The sequence below is a fragment of the Indicator indicator genome, chromosome 8, assembly GCF_027791375.1.
Source record: "Indicator indicator isolate 239-I01 chromosome 8, UM_Iind_1.1, whole genome shotgun sequence".
Taxonomy (NCBI): Eukaryota; Metazoa; Chordata; class Aves; order Piciformes; family Indicatoridae; genus Indicator; species Indicator indicator.
In genome coordinates, this window is record NC_072017.1 from 21,566,420 (window position 1) to 21,585,473 (window position 19,054).

Here is a 19,054-nt window from a genome sequence, read left to right on the forward strand (position 1 = left end):
AACAATTTCCTGTTCATGTACATTTCTAAATCTGCTTAACTCTTCAAGCACACTATCATAAAGCTTCCAATACTGCTTAATATTTATTCTTCAATCTCACAAGTCTTTATATAAGCCACCATTAACTTCATTAGGCATTTACCTGTGTAGAAGAGATATTGTATGTTTTAAAAGGCAAGGATAGGAGCTGTTCTGAGATGCAGGAAAAAGATTTTAACAGCAAACACTTGCAATTTGTTTTCTGAGTCAATCTTCCAGTTTACCACTCCTCCTTTCTTCACTTTCCCTACTTCCTCCAAGCAACTATGACTATCAGGAAAACATGTGCCAGTCTGATTATTACTGAGAACTGACCATTCTCAGGAATTTTTACTCTCCCTTTTACCTCTCTTCACTGCCTATCAGCCCTTAACACAAAACAGTCAAGATCCTCCAGAATCCTTGTTCCCCACTTGCTTTTCTGTACTTGTCCCAAGCTGTTCTGACTCCTGCCATTCTGTCAGTGCTCCAGGATGTCAAAAGGGTTGGTTATTATATATAGACAACAAAAGAAAGAGCTGCTCTGTTTTCAAACCTGATACCAGCAACTGTGCTGGCTCATGCTTTTACAGAGGCTAAGGGGATTATCCATTGCAGGACCAGAAAAATAAGTTTAAAGATGAACTCCAACATTATAGCTCTGAAGCTGTACAAGCCTATGCTAAACAGTATTAGGTTCAAAGCCTATCCTCTCTGACAACTGTAAGATCCTTCCTCCAAGGCAAAGACATACTAGCATTTCTAGAAAAAATACCCTGATTTAAGTAAAAGTTGAAAACCAAATTTCTTTTTAACCTCACTGATATAATTTCCTTGGTTTCAAATTTGCAAAAAAAAACTGGAAATTTATACTAGGTATTTATATATGAGAAAGTTGCATACAAGTGAAAATAAAGCATTACAAAGTGAAGTACAGTCTCAGTAGATAGTTTGCCAAAACTGGATATACAGGGCTTTATTCTTCCATCGTGGCAGGTTTGTTTAGGGAACAGGATATTTGACTGCTTTCTTGTATTTGGGTTGGTTGTTCAACCTGGAGAAAAGAAGACTCTGGGGAGACCTAATAGTGGCCTTCCAGTACCTGAAGAGGGTCTACAAGAAGGCTGAAAAGGGACTGTTTACAAAATCCTGTAGTTATAGGACAACGGGAAATGGTTTTAAATTAGAGAAGAGCAGATTTAGGTTGGATGTGAGGAGGAAGTTCTTTACTATGAGTGTAGTGGAGCACTGGAATAGGTCACCCAGGGAGGTAGTTGAGGCCCCATCCTTGGAGATGAATTCAAGGTCAGGCTTGATGGGACTCTGGGCAACCTGATTTAATGGAGGATATCTATGCTCACTGCAGGGGGTTGGACTAGATGACCTTTTGAGGTCCTTTCCAACCCAAACCATTCAACAGATTCTTAACAATGGCTATATTTTTCCAGTTCCCTTATATAAAAATAAACTAACCACAAAACGTTTGCCAAGTTGTGTTAAAAAGTATTATGGATGAAAAGCACAGAACTTACTATATGCTCCAAATTCAGGACACAATAGAATTCTAATAAATTAAATAAAAGTACTGATTATTGGAAAAAAGCTTTCCTTATACTTGCAAACAATTAAATTACGTTGTAAAAGCATTGCTATTAAAACACAACTAATTTACCTTGCCTGAGTACATTAATAAATAAGGGAAAAAAATATACTTGGTTTTATATATTCTGCCATTAAACTATGTCACCAGCTATTTGTTTAGTCATTCTCTCTAAAACCTCTCTTATGTTAAAAGTCTGTACTTCAGTGCAAATGGTAACAAGTATGTAATTCAGGGGATTTTAACCTTATCCCTGAGGCTGGGGTCATTGAACCACTCCAACAACTTCCTGCCCACTTCCATTGGGCTGGAAAGAAAGGTCCGATACGTCAACAAGAAGTCTTCTATAAATGTTGGATCTACCACAGAGTGCTCTTCCACCAAATGCATTGTTAACCTTTCAGATGTTCCCTATAAAAACAAAATAATCTTCGTTATTAAAGTAAATTTTCAGTGTAAACTTGTTTTCTTGTAACATACTGAAGCTGCACTGCACTAGAAAGAATACTGGCATCTATCTGACTATGCAAACCTAACAGCTCAACCACTGTAACAAGAAATGTACAAACCAATGTAATTAATTTCTATAGAAATCACATAGCTATCACTGTGCATAAGGACAAAACCTTGAAATATGATCTATTTTCAAATATGTAATATGTCTCACACAATCGTGGACCTAACTTGCCAAGTTAAGAAGCTCATAAAGCACCTACTAATTCTGCAATACACTCCTGCTTTTACCTTGATGACAATGTGACCCTTTCTTGTGCCAGTACGATCAAGCTCCCTGTGCTCCTTCACCATCACAATCTCCCCTTCCTCTTCTACCTTCTGCATGTTCTTTTCCACTTGATTGAGGATGCGGCAGTAATCTTGCTGGGCTATACAAACAAACTGGAAAGAATCATTATTAAAAGAATCAGTATTAAAAGGTAAAATCTTCAGAAAAGCACTTAGACTTAAGATGCAAGCAGTCTATTAATAGAAAAGATCAAGCAGTTTCTTAACCTGCAGCATGCCAGATGTCTTTCCAGTATTTCAGCTGTAGTAAGCAGGTGAACACACTGCAGTAAGCACTGTACTTCCACTACAGTCTTGCAGTCAGAAGGGACCGAGATTCAAAAAAGCAAAATGATTTAGCATTATTGGCCACTTTTGTTTAGCAGCTTTGACCTCCTCTCTCCTAGACATGAAGCTTAGTATCCTACCATTCTCCTATGCAAGCTTTTGTGTGGCATTTAGGAAGGCAAAGAAAGAAGAACCTACCTTGTATGTTTTGTGCTTATTACTATTGTAAATAACTTTCATTTTTCATAGGTATTATTAAAGTAAATCATTAAGAAAACTAGGATTTATTCAATTATACAAGTGTTAGCACACAGAAATAAATTACTTCTAAAGTATACAGCAGGAAAAATATTTTCCACAATAACCTGCTCGGCCAAGAATAAGTGTAAGAATAAATACTTTAAGAATATTCCTAGCACCTACACTATACAAATATAAGTAAGACCACCCACAAAAGCTTAGAACAAGAAAATAATGTACATACTATGAATTGCCTTCTATAACTTATTAGAAGTTTTATACCACTGTCTCTTTTCAGGGGTAAGGTTAAACTGTCTTACATTAGCTCATGTATTTAACTGAAAGGAAATAGCTGTACTTCTTCTGACTGGAAAGTCGTTAAACCATCATGTACATACTTAAGACAAAGGCATGAGATTCACAGAGATATTTTCTTCTGCATTCTTTCTAATTCATGTACACACCTCTTCTATTTCCAGCACTAATAGTAGCTGAAACACAAGTCCTATAGTTTGGATTAGTTGCAAAATACTATCCTATCAAAATACCACTGACATGCTTTCTGGATAGGCAAATTAAACCAGGTGACTCCATTAATATACATTTACACCCATTTCAAAGTACATCTGGTGGAGGCTTAATTAGCCATTAGAACCAAGTTAAATGCCTAATTTTCCCAGAGCTTGGTTATTATCTTTCGGATAGGAATAAGCAAATAGCAACTGCATTTCCAAATTAGCCTAGTAGTTTCACATCATGAGAAGCATTCAGTACATCTGACTGCCTGTGTTAGAGTAAACATCAAGACACTTTCCTTGAAAGGTCAGATGAGCTGAAATCAGAAGATATTCCACTCAAACCATGGGAGATAGAACTTGTATTACTTTAAGATTCAGTAACCAAATTAAGTAAAGAAGAATGGCTATTAATTGTAAAAGAACCTGCAATGGCTAATGGACCTAGAGATCCTGCTAAGGGAAAGTCTGAGGAATCGGATGTATGCAACAGGCTGCTGAACCTCATGTTCTGGAGAAAACATACAGACAAACCTCTTCCTCCAAAATGATCCCTATCCAGATGAAGAGAATTCATTTTAGCAGAATGGGTATGCAGAAGTTGTGTTTCTCAGCTATTGTACAGGGTTGCACCATTAGAGATTTTACATAAATTCAAATTAGATATTTTACATAAATTCAAAATAAAACCATGTCTGGCTATCAAGTTGCATTATGCCTAAACATATGTGATTTTGCATGTATTACAGTCTGACACTCTACCTGACAGTCATCCACTTTGGTTCTCATTACTCCTTTCATATATTCCTTTTCCATGGTAGGAGAAACACCAAAACTGTTTCCCATGCAGAGTATCTCTGTTCTTCCATCAGGGTATGTCACTTCCACAGAGCCGTTCAAAATGACTGACCAGGAATCCAGCTACAAATCAAAAATGTTGCAGGACAGATGAAGACTGAATCACTTAATGATGTAATATCATACTATACGGATACAACCCTCATGCAGATATTCTGTAGATACAACCCTTACCATTAAAAAAAAGTTCTTTTTTAGTATCTACTAAAAATATTTATAATGTAGTCTAACCTTCAGTGTGTAGCTGTATCCAGCTCAAGAAAACTGGGATCTTAAGTTCATCTTTAGTGTTAAGAGTTTGTGTATGCTTTTATTATCTAAGAAATTAGTGTTTAAATAAAAGCTTTCAAATAATCCAGAACAGAATGAGTCTGAATTTGCTTATTCAGCATTACTTTTTTGTTTAAGTAAGAACAGAAAACCTTAACCCTGTGGAACCTAGGATGCATGGTATAATAGGAGATTCAAAACCAACTTCTACTGACCTCTTCCCCATCGTTTAGTACAATAGTTCCTGCTCTCTCCACGACTGCAAACACCATTACAGCACAGAGCTCTCTCCTCACTGACATTGTCATGTTGGCAAAAGCAGGCAATTGATGCATGAATTCCAATAGTTGTTCTGAAGGAGAAAAAGCCCACAGAGTCGTGCATGTCAAAACAACAAAGCACAGTAAAGACAGTTCTCTTCAGCAAGATGCCTGAGGCTACTTAAGCTAAAATGCTGCACAATCGTTGCTGTATACTAATAAATCATATACAGTGGCCTGTTGTAATTACTGGGTATTTTGTAGACACAGACTAGCTGGTCATATCGTCAATAGAAGTCCTGCAAAGTAAAAGTCAGCATAATGGAAGAATTGTAATGTAACTGAGAGCTCTGAATACAAACAGTGATATTTGTAATACTCCAGCCAGGGCAATAACTCCCTTAAGACTATGACAGGCCTACATAAAACACAGCAAAACAATAAGAAGGGAAATTTCACAAAACTGAGCAAATTCATTGGTAAAGCTATCTCCTGCTAGGCTAGAGTTAACAGTAAATTGGCCTTGAGTGTCATATAGCAGATTCACAAAGTTCCTCTTATATGGGCCAGATGAAATTAGTGTTGTAGGTGACTACTGCTGCTGCACTTTCTGCATCCATTGGAGCTGCACTTGTACTCAACAGTGAACTTCTGTATTTTAGGTCTTTTACATCATTCACAATAACATAACTTCATCTTTCTTAGTAGGTCTGCTAAGGGATTATACACCCTAGATGCCAGATATTTTGCCATTTAGTTTGATCTAAAAAAAAAAAAAAATTACTGAAACTAGTCAATAGGACCCCATCTTTTTCCTATATTTTTATTTACCAGAACCACTGAATGGTTGAGATTGGAAAGGACTTCTAGGGGCCATCCGGTCAAACTTTTCTGCTCAAGCAGGGCCATCAACAGCCAGTGGCCCAGGACTGTGTCCAGGTGGGTTTTAAATATCTCCAAAAGAGGGAGACCACTATATTGCCTCTCTGGCACACCTGTGTAGCGCTTGGACACAGTAAAAGAAGTATTTCTTGATGGTCACATGGAACCTCTTGTGTTCAATTTGTGCCCAGTGCTTCTAGTCCTCTCACTAGGCACCACTCCAAAGAGCCTGGGTTGGTCTCCTTTACACCCTTGCAACAGGTATTTGTACACATTGAAAAAATCTCTCTGAGCTTTCTCTTCTCCAGGCAAAGCCTTCTCTTCTCTCCATCAGCTCTCTCAAACCATTCCCTTAATCATTTGATAATCAATCTTAATCATAATTCAGTTGTGCTTTGATAAAAGAAAAATATTAAACCTCAGCACATGAAACAAATGAGAGTGGAAATTACAGGAACTTGAATTCTAATTCTTCACTGCCTTTAACGTACCAATTTGTACATTTTAACAAATTAGTTTGATGAGATGTGCATTTATGTGGAGGTCTTAATGGCTCCAACATTTAACACAAATATGTATCTCTGGCTAAAACCAGCCACAACATCACAACTTACAATTAAAAATTTTAATGTGATAAGCATCCACTGCTGATATTACTGTTGACATGACACGGTTCTAAAGTGGTTCTCCTTTTCTTCTTTCACTGTGCTTATTCACTGGCTCAATTTATGGCATTTATGAATCACCTTGCAGAATAAATACTGAATCCACCCACTACAAAAGCCAATGATTACTTTTCAAGCTTGAAGTTTCATCGTGAGTTTTTTATTTCTCTTTTGTGTCTGTGTGAGAAGGAAAGCAAGTTGGACAGTACTACATTGCAATACTTACCAATATCGTCATCTGTCCTGTCTATTGGGTCTTTCTCCAAGCAGTCTCTAACAATATCCCTACTCATCAAAGGATCTGATGCCCTTTCAATGTCTTCTTCATCATCATCATCCTCAGAATCCACTGCTGTCTCTGGCAACCCACTGAGATCCATATCACCAGCCTCACTTTCTGTAGCCTAAATTCACATGTAAACAATGAAAAAAAACCCAAATGTTCAAATGTGTTCCTTAAAAATGCAGAAATTAATTCTACCTCCTAAGAGAGCACTCAAAATCATTACATTTATATTGCTTTTTTCTTTACATATCTTTTAAAAACAGCTAACAATTAATCAAAACCACTGTTTAAAAAGGGCTTTTAACATTTTTTTCAATCAGCCACACATAAACAGGATTCAACAGACACGACTTAATTAGTAGGTCTTGAGGGAATTGAAGGCAGTTTTATTTCAAGGCACAATTTCTTAGAATATTAGCTGAATATACATTTTCAGTTCCTGTCCTGACTTCAATTTTTCAGACACTTAGGGATGCAATGTCATTTTAAGTATGTAGTTTTTTTGAAATAGGTATGGCATCAAAACTCTACAGGAATTTTGCTACCTGCCAGCAACCAAGGACTGTATTTTTCTTTTACAGTTCCTGGTGAAATACAGCTTTCATTTGCTGATAAGCTGTGTAAAAATTTACAAATATAGAAAAAATGTGAAGTCACTGCTTAAATGCCACAGATGAATTACATAGAACATCTACCAAACTTAACCTCCTTTAAATTGTGTTAAACTGAAGGACAACATAGTCCATACATAGCCTGATGTCATTAGTATCGCACCTAAAGGTAAGTACATTTTAATGATTTGGTTTTAAGACCAAATTATTTTTTTTTAATTTAAGACCAAATTTATTAATTAATAAAGCCCACAATAATTTGTTTCTCACAGCTCCCAAGGCTCAACTACAACAACTTTAAAGGGAATGCAAGTTTCTAATGCCAATTTTTCTAATGCTGGAGAAATCAAGTTTCACACACTTCACAGGGAGTGTGTCTTTCTGAGACAGAAAACAGAATGAATTCCTGTCTGCCTTAAAAATACTCCATGGGGCAAACACTGCTACTAAAGACTGTTCTATCGATCTGTCTCTCACACTGATAAAAAAAAAAAAAAAAAAAAAAAAAAACAAAAAACCAACAAAACACACAAAAACCCCCTTCAAAACTAGGTCGCCCTCCAAAACACAGAGAAAGTAAGACAAATAACATCAGTACTTCCGTAGAATCATCTTCCCTATTCCTACCTCACTGGCTGTGGCTGACATCTGTTACTTTAATGCCATTTTACAAAGCCACTTTATGAATGGTAGCATATGGCTGGAGACAAATCAGCGCAGCTAGCGTCATTCTTAAACGCTGCTGTCACACAGTACAACACAACTTGTGTAACAGGGTCTGGCTAATATAAAAACATAGCAGCATCTACACAATATTGAAATTATTCTCACTGTGTTTTGCTTGTTTGTGTGTTTTTAAAGAAAAATTGCTGAGCATTTCTTAAGCAGGATAAAGAAGGATGTTATGCAGGCATACAAACAAATCACAAAGTCAATAGCTCTGACAGTATTTTCATTCGCAGTCTTAATGTTCTGCATGTTCTCTATATTTGAAATAGTTGCTCTAAGAACTCTTACAAAATAGCCTTCATCAAAAGCGACTGGTGGAAAAATTAACAATGATGAGTCAGTAGAGATGCAGCTTATGAAACAATCTGTTAGAATCAAGTCTCCAACAGTGACAATTCCAGTGACAGTAGGACTGATTAATTCATGAGTCAGTTCTGCAAATCTTCCCAACAAGCGCCTCTCCTAACTATGCAGAATAAGTTCTCAAAAGCACATTGATAAGATGAATGCAGAATTAAATTTAGTCACATATGCTAAACTACATAATTTGACATATTCTACAAAACTGATTAAGGCAAGTTATTTGACTGTCTTAAACAGGAGACCAAAACCCATCAGAAGTGGAAGCTCTATTATCATGAAAAGTTGATGCTATTTAAAAAAAATTCTCATGCAAATTAAGTGCAATTATATAATTTTTAATGTATGTTCTGAAAACAATTGAAGGTTATAAGTATTTCCTGAAGATTTCACTTTTTTACAGTGCTAATTCAATCTCTTTTACAACTGAAGTAAATGGTGGAAATTGAATAAAGCAATTATTTCTAACTTGCTAGTTACCCAAAAATGTAACTCATTGCTACAAAGAAGCTCAGAACTGAATGTAATCATTCGTACAGTAACAAGAAAAACTATGAATTTAACCTTTAAAAATAAACTTGATCTTTTGAGGAAAAAATGGTTATGCAAAAATTAGCAGCGGAATACAAACACAGTCTTTCCACACAGGCAATATGCATTCAGAGTAGTAAAGAATCAAACAATTAATCCCACAGGGACTCCTTCTCAGTTCATACATGCAAAATGTTTTGCATGAGCTTTGTTACATTATTAAGAATGTTTTGATCTTTTTTAATTTTAAAAGCACAAACTAATTTATCTACAAAGAATAGCAAATAGCTTCTTTAAGCTTAGTAGCATCAAGTATGACAATACTCAAGGTTCTCCTGCTGACACACTAAACTTCATAACACACCTATTTCAAGTACTTTTGCACCACTTCATGTTAGGAAAAAAAAAAAAAAAAAATCAAGGATGCCCACACAGGACAGTGTAAAACTAAAGGAAGAATCTTGATTAGCTCCTTTGAGGATATAAAGCTTCCTTATACACCTCAGCAGCAGAAAATCCAGAACAGAAGATGAATACCCAACAGAACTTGTACTACAGTCATAATAGCTTAGAGCGTTCCAAGGCTCTAAGCTAAGTGTACTTCAAGGGTGCTTTCACAGATGTATGTTGTCCTTTGTTTCTTGGGTAGTAAGAGAAATTAGCATCACTTAAATATAAAGAAGTTGCATGTGAAAAAAATACTGGTTGTAGCTTCAAGTACAAAACAATGTCTCTCCAAAGCCTGAATAGCAAGTCCCCTTGATGACTGATGTCACAATCGACAACCCAAAATATCTAACTGTGCAAGAGAAAAATACCAGAAAAAAATTTCAAAAGCATAGAAGATACTTATGCACACCAGAAATACATTGTCTAGTCCTTAAGTCCACAAAACCAATAAAGCAAGCAGCCAAATTCAGCTCAAAAAACCCACCACACCCCTATCTTATTTTTCAATCATTGTAGTTTAAGGGCTGAAACGTAAACTAAAAAATTAAGAAGGTTTATTAGTAAAAATTTTCTTTTATAGTTCATCATTTATAAGATGATATTGATTCACAACACCAAGAACACTGGAACTACGTATCCCTTGTGAAATCATGCGCAAAAGTTTCACTAGCTTGAAATATTTTCTCCTGTCATTACACAGGCACATTACATCTAGCATTTCCACAGACTAATATATCGCTGGGGTTTTGTTTTACATTAGGTTTCAAGTCGTTAGTCAAAACTGAAAATATAAATAAATTGCTATAAAAAGCAAACCATTTAATTATATTACGTATGTTAAGTAATCAAATATAACAACAAATTCTATAACATGCACACAAATCATACAAATCTAATATAGTCAGATTTTTTCATACTCTACTAACATGAGTGCGAATGGCCATAAAATACCTTAAAACAACTTCAGTCTTAAGATTTTTACTTTTCTTTCTCATTCATTCTTTCGTTATCTGTTACAAAATATATGCCACAGCATCCCGCATCTGTCACAGGAGTTTGTCCTCCCAACAGATGAAAAAATGTAATAATCCAGCTACCATACACTGGTCCTCCCCTATCACCAAGTGGTGGCCACTTTCTCAAAATGGAGTAACATTTCCTGAGACCACAGGCATACAGGTCAGTGACTCTGATGAAAGTTACTCCTAGGTTATAGATTAGAGAACCTGAACTCAGGAGTGCTAAGGTACTGCACAGGACTCAGCCAAAGCTGTTAAGTTCAGCAGGACCTAGTTACCTGACCTTTTCTGACATCCTTGCATTACCCAGAGCCCTGCACTGCTGAGGCTGATATAGTCAGAAAGACTGACTTAATGTAAAACTTTGTTTTTCATACAACAACATATTGGGCAAGCTGCATAGACTATTTGGTTTGAGAGATAAAGATTTGGACTCTCTCAGGGAGACTGTCTGAAAGGAAGGTGGACCTTTCTTCTTCGAGTTACCATATCAGACTTGTGAGAAAACAAAGCTGACATCTTGAAAATTTCCAAGCAACACTCACATCCTGGGAGGGTCTCAGAAAGGATGTTTTTGGTTTCCTGTACTGATGGGAGTATCTGGCAGATACCAGCAGGCACACAGAGCTGGCAGGAAGCCACCAGGTTAAGGACAGGATAAGGCAAAGAAACACTGGCAAAGGAAAGAGCTGAGCCAACACAATAAAGCTTTTTCAAGAAAGGGAGATGGAATAATACCCTTTCACTTGAATCTCACTAAACACCTGAGGTTTAAATCTCGCTCTTAAACCAGGATCATCATCTGGTAATATACATGACAGGTTCAGGAAGCATTTAGGAGCATATAGGAACAGGTATATACCTCCACAGAGGAAACATTAACTAAGCAAGAGAAGTAGCAGTGAACAATTTTCTTTGTCAAGTCAATACAAGACAAAGTATTGTTCTTGGCAAACATAAGCTGGCACACAATCCATTAACATTCAGCATCTCCTTCCTCTCCAATCACACTGCAGAGTTTGTCACTTTTTGAACTTGTTTCCTAAAACAAAAGTAACAACATTTAAGGACTTGACTAATCAGCATCTGAAATGCTTTAGAGGCTTGGGTGGAGTAAACACAAAGAATTATTTAATTTTGGTAAGCACTACTTATTCTAAAAGAAGTTCTTTTATGTGCCATATCTGACAAACAAATTTAGTTACAGCATTAATATTTAAAAGGAAATATTCTCAGCTCAGTGCTGAAAGCATCTGAAGATTCAGCCTCATGATTTATTAAAAAAAAAAAAAATCATACAAGGCCATGAACGTATTTTCACTGCAAACAACTGCTCTTAACGCTAGAGACCTAAAACTTACTAGGACGCAAAACATGACACATCATTACCTCAGATTTAAACAAAGTTTAATTTAGTATAATCTAGAAGAAGAAAACATTTATCATTTGCAAGATAAGATGGCCATAATGAACAGAAGTCCACCCTTCTGAACAGAAAAATGCCATTTTATACAGAAAATAAGAATGAGAGGAACAAAGATACTGAACTTCACTTAAAACCTCTTACATTTGGAATAAAAACTCAAATAGATGACTTGGTTGTCATTTACTGGTTTTGAATAATCACTTGGGAGAGAATTAAAAGGCAAACAAAGAATGACTGATGCAAGCTCTTGGTTTAAGAAGTACTTCTGTTTAAATCCTTGTCTTTACCCTAGGGACTTCAAATTACAATTTTTTTTTTGGGGGGGGAGGTGCTGGGAAGGAGGGAGAGAGGGGCAGTACTTTAACCTAAGTTAACATTGCTATGCTACATTACTTGAAATTCAAGTTAGGCATCAATGATTTACCACAATTTGAGAAATCACTAAGTCAAGCAATACTTGGTACCATTAAGTTAAATTCAAGAATTTAAGAACCTTATCCATCTTTAAATGAGGCATTAAAGATGCCATAAATATTTGTAAGATCACCAAGAACTGATTTTTTAATTAAAAACATGAATTTAAATTAATATTTAAAAAATAAATGTTCTCCATTCAAATACTTCAGAAACTCACTAACTCTCTCTAAACACCAACCATTCTGTTAATTCCATTATTGTAAACAAAACTTGTAAGAATCATACACCAGGATGGTGACTACAAAAAGTAGTATTTCTCCTAAGTTTCTGTACAGTTGAGGAGATCTTTTTAATTTCTCAGAAATTCAGTGATCCTTTTCAATTATGAAAGTTTTGCTGAAAGTCTTTGAAAAAAATTTTTCTTCCAACTTATAGTCAAACAGTTACTCTAGATAACTACAAGCTACCCACAACAGTGTCCCTAGAGGCATTTGTTATTTTTATGCTAGAGTGAAAGAAAATCTTTGGAATGAGAGATATGAAAAAAACTGTAGAAGACTTGAAAACTAAGCTGATTTTGCATCACCTTCACCCTCACAGTATATAAACCTAAATCTTGTTTTCCTGTAATCCTCTCTTCAGAAGAGATTCCAATAAACATATTTGACTGGCACATACTACGCATGAAGTGTTCAGTTTCTTTGGCATTCTTCACAAAAATAAACCCTTGCATTATTGCAATCAATTGTCTAAATTGACCTGGAACCTTTTTCTAGCCTATCTTCTCCCACAAAAAAGCCTACAAGTTTCTTCATCTGAAGACTACGTGCTACAACTCTGATCACAACTCTACTTGTATATATATTTGTACAGATGATGCTTTTCCCATTGTTTAAGTGGCTCCATTTGCATTTTTTGAAGCATTATACACAAACAATTCCTCCTCTAGTAAACAGTAATTCATATAGAAGTGTTTTGTGGTTTGGTTTTGTTTTTTTTTTTGAGCATTGCTTTGATAAGACAACATTTTAATTAGATTCCATTCTTTTTTTGTTAGAATAAGAAATTGCTATACGTTCCTATCAAGACAAATGCTCCCCTGACACTGCAAGAACTGCAAACATCAAGAGAAGGATGTAGATTCACTTTATGTTCGTAGAGGTGTTTTTCCAGATTATATTTAGAAGAAGCACACATATCCTCAAGTACTGTATGGGCCCCTCCGGATTAGTTTCACAGTAAGTCTCTCAAAACTCAAGTTGCTCCTAACAAATATAGCACAGAGCTTTACAACAAAAAACACCCTCAGAAGTACAACTACTTAAGAGTATCACCAAATCAACCTTCCCATCTTTCCCAGGATGGACAAAAGAGAAAGCAGTACCACAAGCTGGCAGCACGTCTTTACAGTGTGGGGAAGTTGACAAGACGAGGTGAAGTGCTGGAGTCAGGACCAGAAGTCATTTACCTCCTAGGTCCTACCATGGGCATGTGCTGGAAAGCAGCATCAGCTCTCTATGCTGAAATTCAGGGATATTTCCTCCCTCAAACTCACAAATTACAAACAAATTCGTGAAGTGCAAGCCTGAAATGTTGCAGAACACTACATCCCTACGGTGCTGACTCAGACCCTGACAAGATACGGCAATATAAGTCATGTAACTACACTGCAGATTACTTGTTGGGTTTTCAAATATCAGATATAGTACTTGGTGGATCAGTCCTTGAAACTACTTCAATTCAAATAAAAAAATTTTTTGAAGTCTACTGTGTGCTTCTTCAGACAAAAAACTTTAGAATAGGATGTGTGTTAAGCTATTAACATCAAAAACGTTGGCAATTGCACCTCCCATCAGCATCCATTCCATTCTTACCTGGTAGATGTCAGAAAGGCTGCTGCTTCCTGAATCACTAGTGATGCTACATCCTGAGTGACTAGATGAAACGTGGGTCACCTGTGGGTGGAGACTGTCAGTAAGGTGCAGCTTTGTGAAATCTGCAGGAAGCTATAGGTGGAGCAGAAAAAGCATCATTACTATTTGAGCAAATAATTCAAATCATTTATGTCACATTTTGCACTCTGCCAGTAACAAGTATTAAGAAAACCATTAAGGCTTAAGAACACAGCATACAAGTTGGAGTTTTGCAGGTTCTTTAATCCATACAGATGTCAGCAAAATACAACCAAATTGCTGCAAATATGAGACTTAAAAGCAACATGTGTCTGAGGACAAACACCAGTGAGGATATAACCCTTATGCCAAAAGGGTTTTCGGATTTTGGACAAATTAAAGCACGTATGAGCATTGTGCTAATTTCAATATCACTGGTTTCCTGTAGAATGGAGATTAACAGCATGTAAAGTCACATACTTAAAAAAAAAAAAATTAAAAGCCCCAACAAACCAAACAAAGACCCAACCCAAACAAACAAACAAAAAAACCCCAAACAAGCAAGAATGCAGAAACAGAAAACAAACTGCTGCTCTGAATTTGGCTAACTCTTTTGCTTCTGAAGTCGACAAAGCAGATTAGAAACAAGCAAAATCTAAACCACTCAGCTACCTGTTATATTTTGAGCCAAATAAGATGATGGCAAATGGGAAATGTGGGAAGATTGACATGTCCTGAAAAGTTTCCTCACGCATGGTGAGTAAGAACAAATCAAGAAAAGTATATTTGATAACTGAACAATCACCTGCTAAGATTTGTGATGTATATTTTCATTATTGCTTTATGCACACAGCTCCCAAGAAAAAAAAAATCTTAAAAACTGTAAACATTTCCAGACTATGTAAACTGAACTCTGACAAAGGAAAAAGGTTGCTGTCTGAAGAAATATTTAAATGCCATTTCAGGCGAAAATTACTGTTCTCCCCAAGAAGCCTGCATTCCATCACTACTTAATAAAAGTATGTTCATGTATCACTTTTGGTAGTCAATAGATGTGTCAATAACTTAAAAAAATATTTGTTCATTTTTTATTTGATTGTTTCAACTCAGACAGGCAGATACTCTCCAGGGAGGTATGTTTCTAACAAGAATGTTGTGTATACTGTGTATCCATCCATATCACTTATGAATGCTACTTTGGTGCTATTACCATGCTCCCTGGATGGATATGAAAATAAGAGCTCATTCAGCATTAAGATATAAGAAGTTGATCAGTATAGAAGGTTAAGACAAAAAGATTATCTGCAAGTCACAAGAGTGTGCCTGAGGAAATTATTAGCTCTATATAGCTAAAGGTACTGACATATTTTAGTGTTGTTTGCCTGGTTTAAGTCTGTTTATGGAATATACCCTGAAAGAACGCTGGCTTTGGGATTTGTGGCAAAAGCACAGACAACTGGAAACCCTAGCCTCATTTAGACTGACTAGCATTTCCTACTCTAATACACCTGAAAAGCATGATTGGATCAGTGATAGCAGAAAAAGGCTACATTTTAAACACTTGCTCATTGTTTTACCTGAAAGAGGGGCTAAAAATAGGAAACAGACATTAATAATCCTAAAAGTAAGCCCAGAGCTAGTTGATCTTCATATACCAATCAACAAGGAAAGGGCTATTAACAAAAAGCAATACTTAATATATACAGCCATGGATGCTGCCTCCAGAAAAATCTCATTATGCTCTCTACTGCTGCTGATACACCAGAAGGAGAAAACACAGTACGAAGGAGGGTATTAGTTTCGGCATCTGTTGTCTCTGCTACTTCCCTTCTCAATCTCTAACTTTGAATTAGCACAAAACTAAACAGTATTCACTGATATTCAGGCCATTTTATCAATTTTTTGCGACTCCATAGGTGGAATGTATAGCAAACAAACCACCACAGCTTTTTGCAGTATGTCAATGAATATTCCTAATAGTACAACATCTCTTAAAATTAAAACAACCCAGATTTATTGACAAGTAGATATTCCACAAATTCAGGCATGTGCACAAATCATCAGTTTTGCACATTTAACGGTAACTCAAAAATACATGATTTTGTGAGCTTTGTATTTTATAAAGGAATTTTACATTTTACAAAGGAATAACTATTTCAACTACAAAATAATTAACTCAATAGGGAGATGCATGTCAACACAGTCTTGCTCCCACACACATTGTTTTCATAGTGCCCTGCAAATATCTTAATTAACAATTACATTTATTTTTTATCAATGCTGTAACAGTTCTTAGCAACTTCAAAGTAAGTCCATTTAGTATGCTGAAAATTAAATTAACCTCTATTTGATGATATAACTGCACTTAACGGTTTTAAACGAGTATTAAAGATTTATGTTTTGCTGCTACACAGGCAACGGGAAGAGACAGGGGATTCCACAATAACCGATGAAATACACTGCAAGTAAAAGCAAACCTTCTCAATGATTTTGGTTGTAGACAAGCAGCTGAATGTTTGGTGATTACTGGTTTCAGAATAACTCCTGAAGTCAAAGCCATGCTGCATAAGCTGGACTTGCCAAGTGGTGACAGCAGAAAATCAGAAGCAGGCATTTCACTTAGGGCAACCAAACTAGTCACTTTGATCCTAATCAGATAGGACTACGCACAAGCGGAAAGCACATGCTCACATCTCCACAGAACGCTCCATCTCTGTGCTACATGCCTGACAGCGGCATCCACTTCAACTGCTCCAGCCCTAAATAAGTTAAGGTGAGAACGTGTGCGAGCGAAAAGAAAAACAAAGATAAGCAAACCAAAAAAAAATGGCAAGAAAAACTAGACCAAACCAAAACTAAACAACCCCATCAAACTTAAATAAACTGAAATATTTAAATGAGTGAGAAATACATGCTTTTCTCTTAGTCAAATACTGCTATTTAAAATACTTAATGCACAGAGCTGTTTGCAATTGGAACAAAGAAACACTGATGACAACAAGAAGCAAAGTTCTCAAGTCCTCTTTTTAAGAGCCTCCACCTGTCACTCCTAGAGTACAACATGGGTAAATGGTTTTTGTAAGCAGAGTAAGAACAAAATGCAGTGCTCAACAAACTCAGTTGTGCCCGCAACCAGCTTAAAGTTATCTGCCCCAAGCCAGGATATTTACACCTAATTTCTTGCAGTGGAACAAGATTAGAAAATATCATCACAAAACCACGCTATTATACCCAGCAAAGAAACGACTAGCAACACCAGTCTCCTTTCGGGAAACGTGACAGTTAACATTACTAGAAGTGCTGTACTACTGAATATCACTTTATTATGAGATTTTAAAACTCTCTGTGCTAGTATTCAACCATAATCCCATTCAACGGTTTAGTACTGAATTTAGTATTTAGTGTAACAGTAAAGAAAAAAAAACATTTTCTTAAAATATTTGAAAATGCATACAGACTAGATCCTTGCTTTATCCTACTGACAATATGGCAATACAATAAAATCCAATGACAAACCCTTTGCCTCAGTACACCACCTACCACAGACTGAAGACACCAAATGGCATCTGATGCCATTTTTATCTTCTTTTCCATTACATTAAATGATGGCTAGTTTTATGAAGTCATTCAAAGTAATAAGGATCAAAATCAGCTTGCATATTTTACATAACAAACACTATTTTTCTGCAATTAAAATAAACTAAGGTTTTGTTGAAGAATATTTCTTAACTTTATTACTGAATGCTTGGAGTCACAGTATCAGAAGGAACTCGCAGACAGAGTAAAAACACTGCAGAGTGATTTAGAAAACTTAATATAGTTTCAAGATACATTATACATACACTACATTAAATCATTAACAGTCAGAAACTACCCTGATAATCTATTTTCAGTACAAACTTTAATAGCAAGAAACATTAAGGTTATGTATGCATAGATCTAATGAACTGATAAAATAGTTAACACCAAAGCCCTAATCTTTATTTGTTAGAGGTCAAACTGGTATTTTATAAACTTTCATGTAGCTGTTAAGTGAGCATGTGCATGTACACACACACATTTAAACAGCTCACACACATGGATAGAAGCTAGAGGATAAATAGAGCAAGCTAGAGGATAAATAGAGCATCTGGGAACTCTCAGTTTTTACTTCTTGAAAAGCCTAAAACAAAGGAAAACTTAAACAATTATGTGAAACTATCTTGAGGACAAAAACCTAGCTCCATTTTGAACTAACTGTACAATATCTTAAACCCTATCACATCATCTTATCTTAGAAGCAGCATTTTATTACTTCCACTCTCTCAAACTGAGTCACTGCTTTATGCATGCAAAGCTAACAATTACTTTGCTCTGAATACATTCCTCCTATTTTAAGGACATCATGATTTTCTCCTACCCTACAGCACGCCTTTGCCTATAACAAAAGGAAACTTCTACTGCAACTTCTACTCAAGAAATCATCAGGCTTATCCTACTAATGCAGTATCTTAAAAACAAGAATATATTTTCAGAATATTTACAGGACAAAAAATTAAAATATTTGGATATAGCACAAGGGAGTAAGAAAACCGTAAAACATGAGTGCAATGATACCAAAAATTTCACTTTGTTTAAATAGCCTGCCTTTATAGGTTTTCTGGTCTGCTGGGAGTTTTTTGGTTTTGGTTTTTTCTTTTTTCTTCCCTTGGCTGTGGGGGTTGGATTTTTGTGTGGTGTTTCTGGTTTTGGTTTGTTTTTTGTTTGGGGTTTTTTTTGTTAGTGCCATTATATGTGAAAACAAGTATAAAAGCAGCAAGAGGAAAGAGACATGAGAAGGAAATTGCAAAATACAACAGGAATTCTGGTTGGAGACCTCCAACATACCACTTATTCTAGAGCAAATATATCAGTAAGCATTTAATAAAAAAAAAATCTTCTACTGAAGGCTGGTTAGTACTTTATGAAAGATTAT

The 19,054-nt window shown here is 35.9% G+C and overlaps 1 protein-coding gene across 5 annotated transcripts in view; it reads right to left on the bottom strand.

Annotated features, from left to right (window-relative positions):
• The window catches only part of RAPGEF2 (Rap guanine nucleotide exchange factor 2), a 169,484-nt gene that overhangs the window by 28,628 nt on the left and 121,802 nt on the right, over nt 1-19,054 (bottom strand). For all 5 annotated transcript variants that reach the window (XM_054383180.1, XM_054383181.1, XM_054383182.1 and 2 more), the window contains 6 exons: nt 14,083-14,214; nt 6,606-6,783; nt 4,788-4,924; nt 4,207-4,365; nt 2,363-2,515; nt 1,865-2,029 (listed from right to left, as the gene is read on the bottom strand). In XM_054383180.1, coding sequence (XP_054239155.1) covers nt 1,865-2,029; nt 2,363-2,515; nt 4,207-4,365; nt 4,788-4,924; nt 6,606-6,783; nt 14,083-14,214 — 924 coding nt within the window. The remainder of the gene's footprint in view (nt 1-1,864; nt 2,030-2,362; nt 2,516-4,206; nt 4,366-4,787; nt 4,925-6,605; nt 6,784-14,082; nt 14,215-19,054) is intronic.